The sequence below is a fragment of the Siniperca chuatsi genome, linkage group LG17 (assembly GCF_020085105.1).
Source record: "Siniperca chuatsi isolate FFG_IHB_CAS linkage group LG17, ASM2008510v1, whole genome shotgun sequence".
Taxonomy (NCBI): Eukaryota; Metazoa; Chordata; class Actinopteri; order Centrarchiformes; family Sinipercidae; genus Siniperca; species Siniperca chuatsi.
This window is the reverse complement of record NC_058058.1, coordinates 252,501-266,474: the sequence shown is the minus strand read 5'-3', so window position 1 is coordinate 266,474 and position 13,974 is coordinate 252,501. Positions and strand designations below refer to the sequence as shown.

Here is a 13,974-nt window from a genome sequence, read left to right as displayed (position 1 = left end):
GCTGGGAACAGCTTTACTGCTCTGCTGATGTTGCTAAGCTAACGTTAGCGCGTTTCCGTCAGATGATTCGGTTCGTCTCGGTGACATCTGGAGCTTTTACTTCACTTTGAACGTTAATTATTCGTTGTGTTTCAGTTTCAGTCGGACCTGCAGCCCGGAGCGCGAGGCTAACGTTAGCTTAGCAGGTTAGCTGCGATCTTTGGGCTTCTGTTATCAGGAAACTAGCTCACCTTTAACCCGCGTGTCTCAGCGGGTTAGTTAGATCACCATGGTAACTGCTCTGGCAACAAACACACAAACAAACACACACACACACAAACAAACACACACACAAACAAACACACACACACACAAACAAACACACACACAAACACACAAACAAACAAACACACACACAAACACACAAACAAACAACACATACAAACAAACAAACACACAAACAAACAAACACACAAACAAACAACACAGTTCTCATCTGTGTGGAGCGAAACGATTCATTGATTAGTCGATGGGAAGAAACTTAAAGTCTTTTGATAATCGAATAGCTCGTTTTTATCATTTATTAATAATATAATAATAAAACTTTATTTACAGAGCTCTTATCAGAACAAAGTACAAAGCGCTTCACAACAGGAGAAATAAAACTCCGCAGTGAATGACGAGATATAAAGAAATGAACAGTTCAGGTAAAATCAGGATCTGCTTAAACGAAGACTCTGACTCAGACAGCCTGATGTCTTCGGGCAGGTTGATCCAGAGCCTCGGGGCCCTGATGGCCAAAGCTCTGTCCCCCTTAGTTTCCATCCTGGACTCAGGGACAGACAGGAGACCCCTGCCCGAAGATCTCAGACTACGTGAAGGTTCATGAGGGATTACAAGGTCTAAAATACAGTCTGGAGCCATGAAGAGCCTTAAAGTAATCAACAAGATCTTAAAATCAGTCCTGAAACCAACAGGGAGCCAATGTAAAGAGGCTGAACCAGGTGTGATGTGGTCGCACCTGGTCCTGGTTTACAGCCGAGCAGCTGAGTCCTGTACAGTCTGCAGTCGTTTCACAGTTTTCTGATTAAGACGAGTCAAAGACAATTTGATAGTAAATTAAATATATTTTGGTTTTGGAAATAATCACTTTGGGCTCTGGGAAGTTGTGACGAGGATCGTTCACGACTTTCTGACGTTTCATAAACTAAACAATCAGTCGAGAAAATAGTCATGTGACACGTTACCCACAGACCTCCGTCCAAGGTTCAGCTTCATATATTGTCATTATTCTCCCCGAAGCGAGCCCGTCTGCCCTCAGCGCCCGGACGGCCGCAGGGTCGGATGGAGATCAGGTGTGTGGTGTCCTGTGCTCCTGACGCCGCAGTGCACCAGGTATCCTGGCGGCGGTGTTGGTTATGCGATTGGTAACGGAAGTAACATATTTTCCTTATTTTCTGTGATATATATACTGTTACAATGTCGGATGTTCATATTAATTGGGCCAAAGTTTCAAATAACGAGGTAAAAGTGATCCGTGTGGGCAGAAAGCTCAGCTCTGACCAGTGCTGTATTAACTACTACGTGCTGCATGCTAGACCAGGTTTAGCCGGTTTCCGGTTTTGGAAAGCAGAAGTAAATAATAGGAGGAATATAAATGTAAATAGCACAATACTAACCTTTTGTTTTCGAATTTAATCTTGTGTAAGGAGAACAAGGCTACAGTCCTACCAACCTTACCCATAACAAAGCCAAAATGTTTAAGCTAAGCCTGCTAAGCTAACGTTTGATATCACAGCAACGTGTCAATAAGAAAACAATGCGACGTTAATATAACGTTAAGTTGAATTTTTTGTTATTAGGGACAGAGCAGTTATTCCTGCTTGTCCAGCACTGATGCGGGGTGACCGGTTGTTGAGTCTGCCTGATTAAATAAAGATTAAGTTTTAAAAAATAACCGTTGTGACCTTTCCAGCGCTTTGCATCGTGGGACACAGTAGAGTATCCGATTTTGGCTTAATGTATTTTTGGCTTAATTGTTTGCTTTTGTTTGCATGCTACATGCTACATTCTGGCCAAATCAGTACGTACTGCTAGTATAGCGGGCGGTTTTGAATACAGCCCAGTTTCCAACGTTTTTTCTACTTTCCTGCCGAGCTGACGTCAGCCTAACTTGGATGTCATAGTCATTATCATCAACCTTTCTAAACCATCTCTCCTGTATTGATGACTTATTTGTTTGTGCTTTTACTGCAATTCTTTTGTCAATATAGCTCATAGCGCTAAATGAAGTGTGGGGATGGGTCTGGCTATGCGAGACTACTCTGCTCAGGACTACTCTTCAAGTTTCGCAGAAAAGTGCTTTTTTGGTTGTGAAGGAAAGTTAGTTAGTTTCGTGATGGAAAGGTGGCTTTACTTGTTGCTAAAGTAACCGCTAACTACTGCTAACCATAGTAGCTACCATTAGCTCTGTTAGCTGTGCAGCTAGCTATCTGTCCATCAGGAAACTCCATAAATCACAGAGAGTTGACGCAGAGCAGCTGAAGGACATCAAAGGACATCAGAGGGAAAACCAGAAAATATTTTGAAGCCCGGTCCCCAGAAACACTCCGCTCCATCGGCGTCTATCGTTTTCCAACCCAATTCTTGTCTCATTTGTGGTCCGATAAACAGTAAATTCATCCAATTCAGAGCCCCATATCGCTATTTTCCAAGCTAGGTTACTGTAGTAGTTGTCAGCACACCGACAAGAGGATGAGGCGCTGGGGCTCACCTAAACTGGTTGGAACTTGGCCAATTTCAGACAGAGGATGAACTAAAGGCGGCTGCATAAAGGGCCACTATAAGATTAATAAGGATTTTGGAATCCCTATCCCAGAATAAAAATGTAGAGCTGGAAATGAGCACAGCAGGTCCTCTTTAAAGAAGCAGGTGGTAGCAATGCAGGAAGAAAGAAAAACAACAGGAGGTTTTTGTGGTCATTGAGGTTCTAGGAGACCTTTATTTGATTCTGGTTTTACTGTAGGAGGTTTTAGCTGTCAGTGTGATCCTTAAGAAGGTTATTAGGGTTCCTAAGGAAGTTCCAGGGGTCCATTAGGTGGTTTTAGTTTTCCTTAATGGTCTATTTTCAGGACTGAGAAAAGGGATGTAATTTCAGTCATTGTTTCCTGATGGTTGTGTGTTTACTGTTCTCTGCGTACGTCCATCAGCTGTACTTTGATGTTCTAGTGGCCTCTGAGGGGATTCCACAGGTTCGTAGGTGGTTCTAGTGGTCCTTGAGTTGGTGCTTGTGATCACTGAGGTGTAACAGGTTCTACTTAAATGTTTTAGGAGGTTCCAGTGGTCATTAAGGTTGTTCAAGGGGTCCTGTAGGAAGTTTTAATGTTCCTTTATGTGGTTCTTCCTGGCATTGCAGATATTCTATCCTTAGGAAGATTAGGAGGATTCATCATTTTAGCTTTATTCAGGTTTGATGATGATATGATTTGATTTGATACTGAAGCCCAGCCCCAAATGTAAAGCAAAATTTTAAGAGCATCCATTAGTTTAACCTGAATCCCAAAACTATTCTAGGTTCTAGGCATCCATTAGGTGGTTGTGTTTTTCCTTTAGGAAGGGGTTTCAGGACAGAGAAAAGGGATTAAATTCAATTTAATTTAATGTCTGTCTTTGGGTGTGTCCTGCAGACGTCCAGCAGCTGTCACTGATTAGAGAAGAGGTTCCCCCTGAGCAGCAGAAGTGGAGCCCCAGTCTAGACCAGGACCCAGAGCCCCCACACATTAAAGAGGAGCAGGAGGAGCTCTGGACCAGTCAGGAGGGAGAGCAGCTTCAAGGGCTGGAGGAGGCCGATATCACCAAGTTCCCATTTGCTCCTGTCCCTGTGAAGAGTGAAGAAGATGAAGGTTCAGGTAGGAACAATATGGATGTGCTTATTTAATATGTTTTTAGGGGAAAAAGGGGGAATAGTCTTTAAAAGTTAATAGCATAAAAGATCAAGAGATGAGGGAGGCACAATGCAAAGACCATGTAGATTTTTTTTTATATAGAATAGTAATTATAGTGTTAATATTAATAAATTAGTAATAATAGGAATAACAGCTATAGGAAGAATAATGTCAGTATTAGTAACAGAGCCAATAACAACAACTGTAGTAGCAGTTGTTGAGCAGGAACACGGGGGCAGCAGGCGGCCCACAACCACAGATCCAGACTCTGCAGGAACACGGGGGCAGCAGGCGGCCCACAACCACAGATCCAGACTCTGCAGCTCTGGAGGCAGAAATACCTGCTGAAATACCTGCGAAAGAAGAAGAGAGGAGAGAAACAAGAAAGCACAAAACTACGGGAGAGAGAAGATGTCGAGTTAGTAACATGCAGTAATGGGATAAAAATGCACACAGAGGGAGAGGAGGAGAGAGGAGAGAGGTGCATCATGGGAAGTCTCCCGGCAGTCTAGGCCTATAGCAGCATAACTAAGGGATGGTTCAGGACTCACCTGAGCCAGCCCTAACTATAAGCTATATCACAGAGGAAAGTCTTAAGCCTACTCTTAAATGTGGAGATGGTGTCTGCCTCCCGAACCCAAACTGGGATCTGGTTCCACAGGAGAGGAGCTTGATAACTGAAGGCTCTGGCTCCCAGTCTACTTTTGGAGACTCTAGGAACCACAAGTAACCCTGCATCCTGGGAGCGCAGTGCTCTAGTCGGGTAATAAGGTATTATGAGATCTTTAAGATACGATGGTGCCTGACCATTAAGAGCTTTGTAGGTGAGGAGAAGGATTTTAAATTCTATTCTGGATTTTACAGGGAGCCAGTGCAGAGAAGCTAATATTGGAGAGATATGATCTCTTTTCCTAGTTCTTGTCAGTACACGTGCCGCAGCTTTCTGGATCAACTGGAGAGTCTTAAGGGACTTATTCGGGCAGCCGGATAATAAGGAATTACAGTAGTCCAGCCTAGAAGTAACAAATGCATGCACTACTTTTTCGGCATCATTTTGAGACAGGATGTGCCTGATTTTTGCAATGTTAGGTAGGTGAAAGAAGGAACTCTTTGAATTTTTTTTTCATGTGGGAGTTAAAGGATAAATCCTGATCAAAGATAACTCTGAGGTTCCTTACAGTGCTGCTGGAGGCCAGGGCAATGCCATCTAGAGCAACTATATCTTTAGATAATGTGTCTCGGAGGTGTTTGGGACCAAGTACAATAACTTCAGTTTTGTCTGAGTTTAACATCAGAAAGTTGCAGGTCATCCAGGTCTTTATGTCCTTAAGGCATGCTTGAAGTTTAGTTAACTGGTTTGTTTGATCTGGCTTGATCGATAGATATAATTAGGTATCATCTGCGTAACAATGAAAGTTTATGGAGTGCTTCATTAGGTAGTTCTTATGTTCACTGAGGCGGTATTAGGGTCTTTCACGTGGTTTGAGCGGTCCTTTAGGTGGTTCTAATGGTCCTGGAGGAGATTCTAGGGTTCCTTTAAGTGGTGCTAGTTTTCTTCTAGGAGGAGGTTTTAATGGATCTTTAGGTGGTGCTTGTGGTCATTGAGCGGGTTGTAGGGGGCTTTTCAGAAGTTATATTGGTCATTGAGTAGGTTCTCTGGGTCATGTAGAAAGTTCCATTGGGCCTTAAGCAGAATTTAAGAGTCCTAAGAAAGTTCCCTCCACCACCTTAGAGACTAAGGAAATGTCACATCTAAAATTGGGGTGGTTATGGGGGTCATGAGGAGATTCTAGGGGTCTGTTTGGAGGTCCTTATGGTTCTGATGGTCCTCAAGGAGGTTCTATGGGTCTTTTAGATGGCTCTAGTGGTCCTTTAGAAGATTCTAGAGGTTATGTAAGTGGTTCTACTTTTCTTGTTTGAAGTTCTAGTCGTCCTTTAGGTAGTTCTTATGGCCATTGAGGTAGTCTTAGGGTCTTTCAGGGTCTTTCTTCGATTTTCAACCTTTTTTTTTCTGCACAAATACAAAAAAGACTAAAACATATTTAATTAATTGGACTTGTCTTTGTTTGTGTTTACTGTGTCCTGCAGACGTCCAGCAGCTGTCACTGAGTAGAGAAGAGGTTCCCCCTGAGCAGCAGGACTGGAGCCCCAGTCTGGACCAGGATCCAGAGCCGCCACACATTAAAGAGGAACAGGAGGAACTCTGGACCAGTCAGTCTGAATCAGTCTGGAACTTAAATCCAGATACACATTTACAACCAGATACTGACAACAAGACTGAAGTCAGCGATGATGATTGGATGGAGACCAGAGAACCTCAGTCGGTTTTAAACTCCTTGAAAATTATTGAAGTCCCTGTCAATGATATGAAATCTAAAACTGGCAAGAAAACTTACAGCTGCTCCGAGTGTGGAAAAATATTTGGCCGCAGCCCACATCTGAAGATACACATGAGAACTCACACAGGAGAGAAACCATTCAGCTGCCCATTCTGCGGTAAAAGTTTTACACAAAAAGTAAATCTGACATACCACATGTCCGTCCACACAGGGGAGAAACGATTCAGTTGCCGTTTTTGTGATGAAAGATTCACCTGGTATACTCAGCTCAAAAGTCATCAGTGTGTTTGTGAGTCCTCACAGCTTTATCAGAGCCAAACTGAGGAGGACAGAGAGGCTGAGACAGGAGAGAAATCATTCAGCTGCTCTGAGTGTGAAAAAAGATTCAGCCGCAAGGATAATCTGAACATACACATGAGAATTCACACAGGAGAGAGACCGTTCAGTTGCTCAGTTTGTGGTAAAAGTTTTAAACATGGAGGACATCTGACACAACACATGTCCGTCCACTCAAAGGAGAACAGATTCAGCTGCAATGTTTGTGACAAGAGATTCACTTGGCTTTATCAGCTGAAAAGACACAAGTGTGTTGGTGAATCCTCTCAGCTTCATGAACTCTGGACCAGTCAGGAGGGAGAGCAGCTTCGAGGGCTGGAGGAGGCCGATATCACCAAGTTCCCATTCACTCCTGTCCCTGTGAAGAGTGAAGAAGATGAGGAGAAACCTCAGTCCTCACAGCTTCATCAAAGCCAAACTGAACAGATGGAAACAGGAGCTGATGGAGAGGACTGTGGAGGACCAGGACCAGCCAGGAACTCAGATCCAGATACACATTTACAACCTGAGACTGATGACAAGACTGAAGTCTCTTCTGAATTTAAGGTTGAAATCAGTGATGATGATTGGCTGGAGACCAATGAACCTCAGTCAGGTTTAAACTCTATGAAAGTCCCTGAAGTTTATACAGGAAGTAACACTTGCAAGAAATCCTTCAGCTGCTCTGAATGTGGGAAAATATTTGGGCGCAAGGAACATCTGCAGACTCACGTGAGAATTCACACAGGAGAGAGACCGTTTAGCTGCTCTGATTGCGGTAAAACATTCGGCTGCAAGAGGTCACTGCTGGGCCACATGACAAGTCACACAGGAGAGAAACCATTCAGCTGCTCTCAGTGTGGGAAAAGATTTGGCCGAATGGTAAATCTGAAGACGCACGAGAGACTTCACACAGGAGAGCGACCGTTTAGCTGCCCGTTTTGTAGTAAAGGTTTTACACAAAAGGTTCACATGACTCAACACATGGCCGTCCACACAGGAGAGAAACAGTTCAGCTGCAGCATTTGTGACAAAAAATTCACTTGGCTTTCGGGGTTCAGACGACACAAGTGTGGCAGCGAGCAGTCGGAGCTCGATGAAAGCCAAACTGAAGAGAACTCAGAGACAGAACCGGGTGAGAAACCGTTTCGCTGCCGTCAGTGTGGTAACAGATTTAATCACAAGCACAATCTGAAGGCTCATATAAGAATTCACACAGGAGAGAAACCATTCAGTTGCTCTGTTTGTGGTAAAGGCTTTACTGCGAGCGGAGCTCTGAAGAAACACCTGAGAACTCATTCTGGAGAGAAACCGTTCAGCTGCTCTGTTTGTGGCATAAGATTTACACAAGGAGGGAATCTGAAACGACACATGGCTCAGCACACGGGAGAAACACGAGAGAAACCGTTTCGCTGCTCAGTTTGTGGTAAAAGCTTTACACAAGTTTCAAATATGAAGCGACACATGACACAACACAGCGCAACTGAAACAAGTCAGTCGCAGGAAGCAGGAAGTGAAGCTGTGATCAGTTCAGATCTGACAGGATCAGCAGGAAGAAACCAAGAGTCTGCTAGTGACTGACAGGCTCAGACTTCGTAAAGTCACTGACTACAAACCATCTGACAACTGATAGTAGATTTATTTTTAATTATTAATTATATATATATATAAATATAAAATGTATGTATTATATACAGAATGTATTAACTTCCACTACTGGAACTTAACAACCTGCAGCTTCGTTTAGCAGAACAAACTTCGTCATGTCTGTTTGGTCGGAGGCTGCAGTTGAAGTGGCACTGAAATTGATTTTATTTCATGTAGAGCTGCAACTCAGCATTTTTTTCGTTATTGATCATTCTACTGATTATTTTCTCGATTAATCGTTTGGTCAGAAGTTCCGAGTCCAAAGTGACATTTTCAGTAAACTGAGATAGAAAACAAAGAAAAGCAGAAAATATAACAAATTGTGAAGTTGGATTCATTATTTTTGTTATTTTTGCTTAAAAAAATACTTGAACAACAAATTGATTATTAAAATATTTGCTGATTATTTTTCTGTCGATTGAATAATCGACTAATAGTTTAACGTTTCCATTTGATGATTTTTAACCATCAATATGTTTAAACAATGGTTTTCTCCAGCTGCAGACTCCAGACCAGCTGACCAGCTCTCCACAGCCAGCTGAGTCCTTTAGGACAGATCTGCTGTCAGTTCTGCTCCTGCTGCTTCATTTTCTCCCGACAACAGACGACTAAGAGAAAATAAATTCTAGTGATGCAGCGTCTCTGGAGACGTTACATGAATTCAAAGATACCAACGCTGCATGAACGTTACTGTGACCTGCAGTTAAACTAATAACTTACTTCCAGCAGCAGAGACAGGAGAGAGACAGGAGAGAGACAGACAGGCAGGGAGACAGACAGGAGAGAGAGAGAGGTGAGGAGAGAGACAGTCAGGTGAGGAGAGAGACAGACAGGAGAGGAGAGAGACAGGAGAGAGAGAGAGGCGAGGAGAGAGACAGACAGGCAAGGAGAGAGACAGACAGGCGAGGAGAGAGACAGGAGAGAGAGAGACAGACAGGGAGACAGACAGGAGAGAGACAGACAGGCGAGGAGAGAGACAGGAGAGAGACAGACAGGCAAGGAGAGAGACAGACAGGTGAGGAGAGAGACAGGAGAGAGAGAGACAGACAGGAGAGAGACAGACAGGAGAGAGACAGACAGGCAAGGAGAGAGACAGACAGGAGAGAGACAGACAGGAGAGAGAGAGACAGACAGGAGAGAGACAGACAGGCAAGGAGAGAGACAGACAGATGAGGAGAGAGACAGACAGGTGAGGAGAGAGACAGACAGGCGAGGAGAGAGACAGGAGAGAGAGAGACAGACAGGGAGACAGGCGAGAGAGAGAGACAGACAGGCGAGAGAGAGACAGGAGAGAGAGACAGGAGAGAGACAGACAGGCAGGGAGACAGACAGGAGAGAGACAGACAGGCGAGGAGAGAGACAGGAGAGAGAGACAGGAGAGAGACAGACAGGCAAGGAGAGAGACAGACAGAGAGAGAGAGAGACAGGAGAGAGAGAGAGGTGAGAGAGAGACAGACAGGAGAGAGAGAGACAGGAGAGAGAGAGACAGACAGGAGAGAGACAGACAGGAGAGAGACAGACAGGCAAGGAGAGAGACAGACAGATGAGGAGAGAGACAGACAGGTGAGGAGAGAGACAGACAGGCGAGGAGAGAGACAGGAGAGAGAGAGACAGACAGGGAGACAGGCGAGGAGAGAGACAGACAGGCGAGGAGAGAGACAGGAGAGAGAGACAGGAGAGAGACAGACAGGCAGGGAGACAGACAGGAGAGAGACAGACAGGCGAGGAGAGAGACAGGAGAGAGAGACAGGAGAGAGACAGACAGGCAAGGAGAGAGACAGACAGGCGAGGAGAGAGACAGGAGAGAGAGAGAGAGACAGACAGGAGACAGACAGGAGAGAGACAGACAGGAGAGAGACAGACAGGCAGGGAGACAGACAGGAGAGAGAGAGAGACAGGAGAGAGACAGACAGGTGAGGAGAGAGACAGACAGGCAAGGAGAGAGACAGACAGATGAGGAGAGAGACAGACAGGTGAGGAGAGAGACAGAGAGAGAGAGAGACAGGCAGGGAGACAGACAGGAGAGAGACAGACAGGGGAGAGAGAGACAGGTGAGAGAGAGACAGGCGAAGAGAGAGACAGGAGAGAGAGACAGGAGAGAGACAGACAGGCGAGGAGAGAGACAGGTGAGAGAGAGACAGGAGAGAGACAGACAGGCAGGGAGACAGACAGGAGAGAGACAGACAGGCAAGGAGAGAGACAGGAGAGAGACAGACAGGCAAGGAGAGAGACAGGAGAGAGAGAGAGAGAGAGAGAGGTGAGGTGAGAGAGACAGGAGAGAGACAGACAGGCAAGGAGAGAGACAGGAGAGAGACAGACAGGCGAGAGAGAGACAGGAGAGAGACAGACAGGAGAGGAGTGAGACAGGTTAATGATGTGGACGACCTCTCGGATCCTGCGCAGAACCCAGGGTTCAGGTTCAGGTTCAGGTTCAGGAAGTGGAATCTGTTGGTTTATTTGTTTGAAGCAGAGTCACAGTCACATGACTGCATGATGTCATCTGAGCTTTATTTGTGTTCTTGTATATTTTAAACTGTATTTTAAACTACAGTGTGTTCGTGGTAATGAAGGAACAGTCGATGAACATCACAATACTTTCAGTGTTCGAGTCTGAACGAGAAGAAATATAAAGAATATCACCAGAATTATACTTTAAGTTTATATTGTTCAAAGGCTTCGGTTCTGACTCCGGTGACGTGATGGACTTTAAAAACTCCTGAGTTAAAATGTTCCACGCAGTAATTCAACAGCTGGATGCTGTTTTATCTGAATATCAGTGAGGTTCCTCAGGTTCTTCAGGTTCTTCAGGTTCCTCAGGTTCTTCAGGTTCCTCAGGTTCCTCAGGTTCTTCAGGTTCTTCAGGTTCCTCAGGTTCCTCAGGTTCTTCAGGTTCCTCAGGTTCCTCAGGTTCTGGCTGATCAAGAACATAAAGGTGATGTTAGTTTTTTAAATCGACCCAAATCCTTTTTGCTCTGTTAATACAAACAGCTGTCATGTTTAAATGTAGTTTCTGCTCTGATTTCAATTCAGCATTTAATGAAAATGTTTGTTACTTTCCATAAACACACAGTTTGTCTTGTTATTAGTAAAATTACTTTATTTTATTAATTACTTTTCCTTTAACTACGCAGCTGCACTTAAAACTGTGGTATAAAAAATAGAAATCTAAAAAGTTCACTTTTTCATTTCATTTCAAATTAAATGTAAAACTTTAATTTCAAAGTGTATTTAAGAGCATAAATGTTCTCATTGTTTTGTTCTGACCACAAACTGAACATCAACATGTTGATCTACATTTATGTGACCTCACAGAAGTTTCTTTTTTCAGTTTCAGTTGAAGAAGTTGTTGTTCTGCAATGTGTTGCACCAGATATGCCTCAGTTCACATGTTTTAACAGTTTCTAACTAGTACAGAAAATGACTGTGTGCAGAGCAATAACAGCAGTCGCATCATTATGTCAGCGCTTTAACGACTATGTTAAGTTTCCAACTCAACCTCAGCAACAAAATATGACCCGTCAGAGGCTCGACCGGTTAGCCGGTTTCCCCGACGAACTCGGATGTGTAGATGTCACCCACCCGTATCAAAACGTGGACAGAATTTGCACATCCGCAAATCAGTATGTGAATTCATGCAATGAGAGTTGCACACCGGTAGAATATTTTCTCACAAGTAATTTTATTAACTATTAATATTAATAACTACAACTGCTTGAATCTGCTGCTACGAGTCTCAAATGACGTTTTTTCGCTCACAAATTACAAGTTCTGCATTCATTGTTCTTCAGAATGAACGTTATCAATTAGTCAACACTGATAAACAGTCTTGTTGGATCTTAGCGCTGCGTTCGACACCATTGACCATCACGTCCTATTACAGAGACTGGAACATGTAATTGGCATTAAAGGAGCTAAGCTGGCTATCTATCAGCTGATCTCAGTTTTAAATCCTATCTATCAGATCGATCTCAGTTTGTACATATTATGCTTCCTTTGGTGAGAAACACTCCTCATTGCTATGCAGATGATACCCAATTATATCTATCGATCAAGCCAGATGAACCAACCCTAAACTTCAAAGTTAGTCATACGGAGTTCCACAAGGTTCTGTGCTTGACAAAACCGATTCTATTCACCTTATTTATGCTTCCTCTAGGCAATCTTCGATATTATCCGTGCATAAAAGTTAGGAAACACTCCATAAACTTTCATTGAAACACTCCATAAACTTTCATTGCTATGCGGATGTGTCTTCCTGTTTGAATGTCCAGTCTGTGGACACTGAGCCTGCACTTGGTCAGGATCTGTCTCTGCTTCCTGTCTCTGACAGCAGAGAGATTCTGCCAGTTAATCGTCTCTTCAGGTCCAGATAACTTTCTGATCTGCTTTGGCTTTTAGTTTCTGTCCAGTGATCCAGATTCAGGTTTCTGTACGTGGTGTTGTAGTTTGGTTTCCTCTGATTGGTGTTTGGAAAGCAGTGCTGCTGTGAGACTGGTCCAGAGAGTCTGAGGGGGGGCAGTGAGTCTCAGCACCAGCTGACATAGGGGACTCTGTTCTGGGCTCAGCTCCTGGGTCTGGAGGGCTTTGGGATGGAGGGGGTCTCGGGGGATTTAAGGTGATTAAAACATGTGAGCGCTCTCTGTTGAATGTTAATTATCTGCAGAGTCCTGCATGTAGAGACTCTGCTGGACGTTTGTCCCGGCGGGTAAAGCTCTGGTGAGTGGACCCCGTCCTTCACCACCAGACAGCGCAGTGGGCCGGATGACACTTTCAAATATTTTAAGACAAATTTTAATTGGAATTTGGAAATTATAACATTTAGAGCTCTTCGAGCTTTTTCTTTTAGTGCGTTCACTGCCATGTTTAAACTCCCTGATGCTGCTATGGTTACACCCAGGTCGGTATAACTCCTGCTGTGATCAATGATATGATTATTGGTAAACTGGTGTTTGTTCTCCTGGCATCTGGGGCGTTTTTAAAACATCATGACATTAGTTTTCTTCATATTCTGACAGCACTGCCACTGGGCCATCAGTTCTGATTAAAGACAGCAGCAAACTGAGTCTTCATTAAATATATATATAAATAAAGTTGCAGTCTTCAGTTGCAGCTCTGACGAACACCTCTTCTCTGGTGAAGGATTCAGTTTGTCTCCAGTTTTTACAGAACATCTATTTTCCAAACACACTGATTTAACCAGATCATACATTTTGCCCCCTAAACCACAACACAGAAGTCTGTAATAGAGCTCTTCGTGCCAAACAGAGTTGAAAGCTTTCTTGAAGTCAATAAAACAAGCGAATATCTACCATTTCCTGTTTGGTGTCCATGTTTGTTAATTAAAGTGTGAAGGGTGTGCACATGGTCGGTGGTGCGGTGTTTTGGGAGGAAGTTAATTAGATTTTTACTCAAGATGGAGTCTTCAAGGAAATCTAGTTTTCTTTCATTCAGAATACGACAGAACAGTTTACCTGCTGACACAGATGCTTTGGTAGTTACAGGCTCTGATTGGTCCCTTTGCACCAGAAGTCGGGAAACCATCCTGACTGTAGGACGATATTGAACAGCTTCAGCACGGCGCCCTGCATCTCTGGGTGCTGCGTTTCAGCATTTCGTTTTTAATGCAGTCCGAACCACAAGCTTTCCCTGGCCGGGGAGACTCTGTCTGTGTGGTCAGTTCTTCCAAGTAATCGGGAAATCAAGGGGGTTTTGGTTGTCTTTAATTGTTTCTCCTAATGTTTGGAGTTTTT

The 13,974-nt window shown here is 43.9% G+C and overlaps 1 protein-coding gene across 2 annotated transcripts in view; it reads left to right on the top strand.

The window, feature by feature from the left end:
- The window catches only part of LOC122864531 (zinc finger protein 665-like), a 43,114-nt gene extending 34,094 nt beyond the window's left edge, over positions 1-9,020 (top strand). The window contains exons 2-3 of one of the 2 annotated variants that reach the window (XM_044172067.1): positions 3,666-3,887; positions 6,012-9,020. In XM_044172067.1, the coding sequence (XP_044028002.1) occupies positions 3,666-3,887; positions 6,012-8,158 (2,369 nt within the window). In that variant the 3' untranslated portion in view covers positions 8,159-9,020. The remainder of the gene's footprint in view (positions 1-3,665; positions 3,888-6,011) is intronic. The other variant, XM_044172068.1, reaches the window with a different exon arrangement.
- Positions 9,021-13,974: the final 4,954 nt, after the last annotated feature.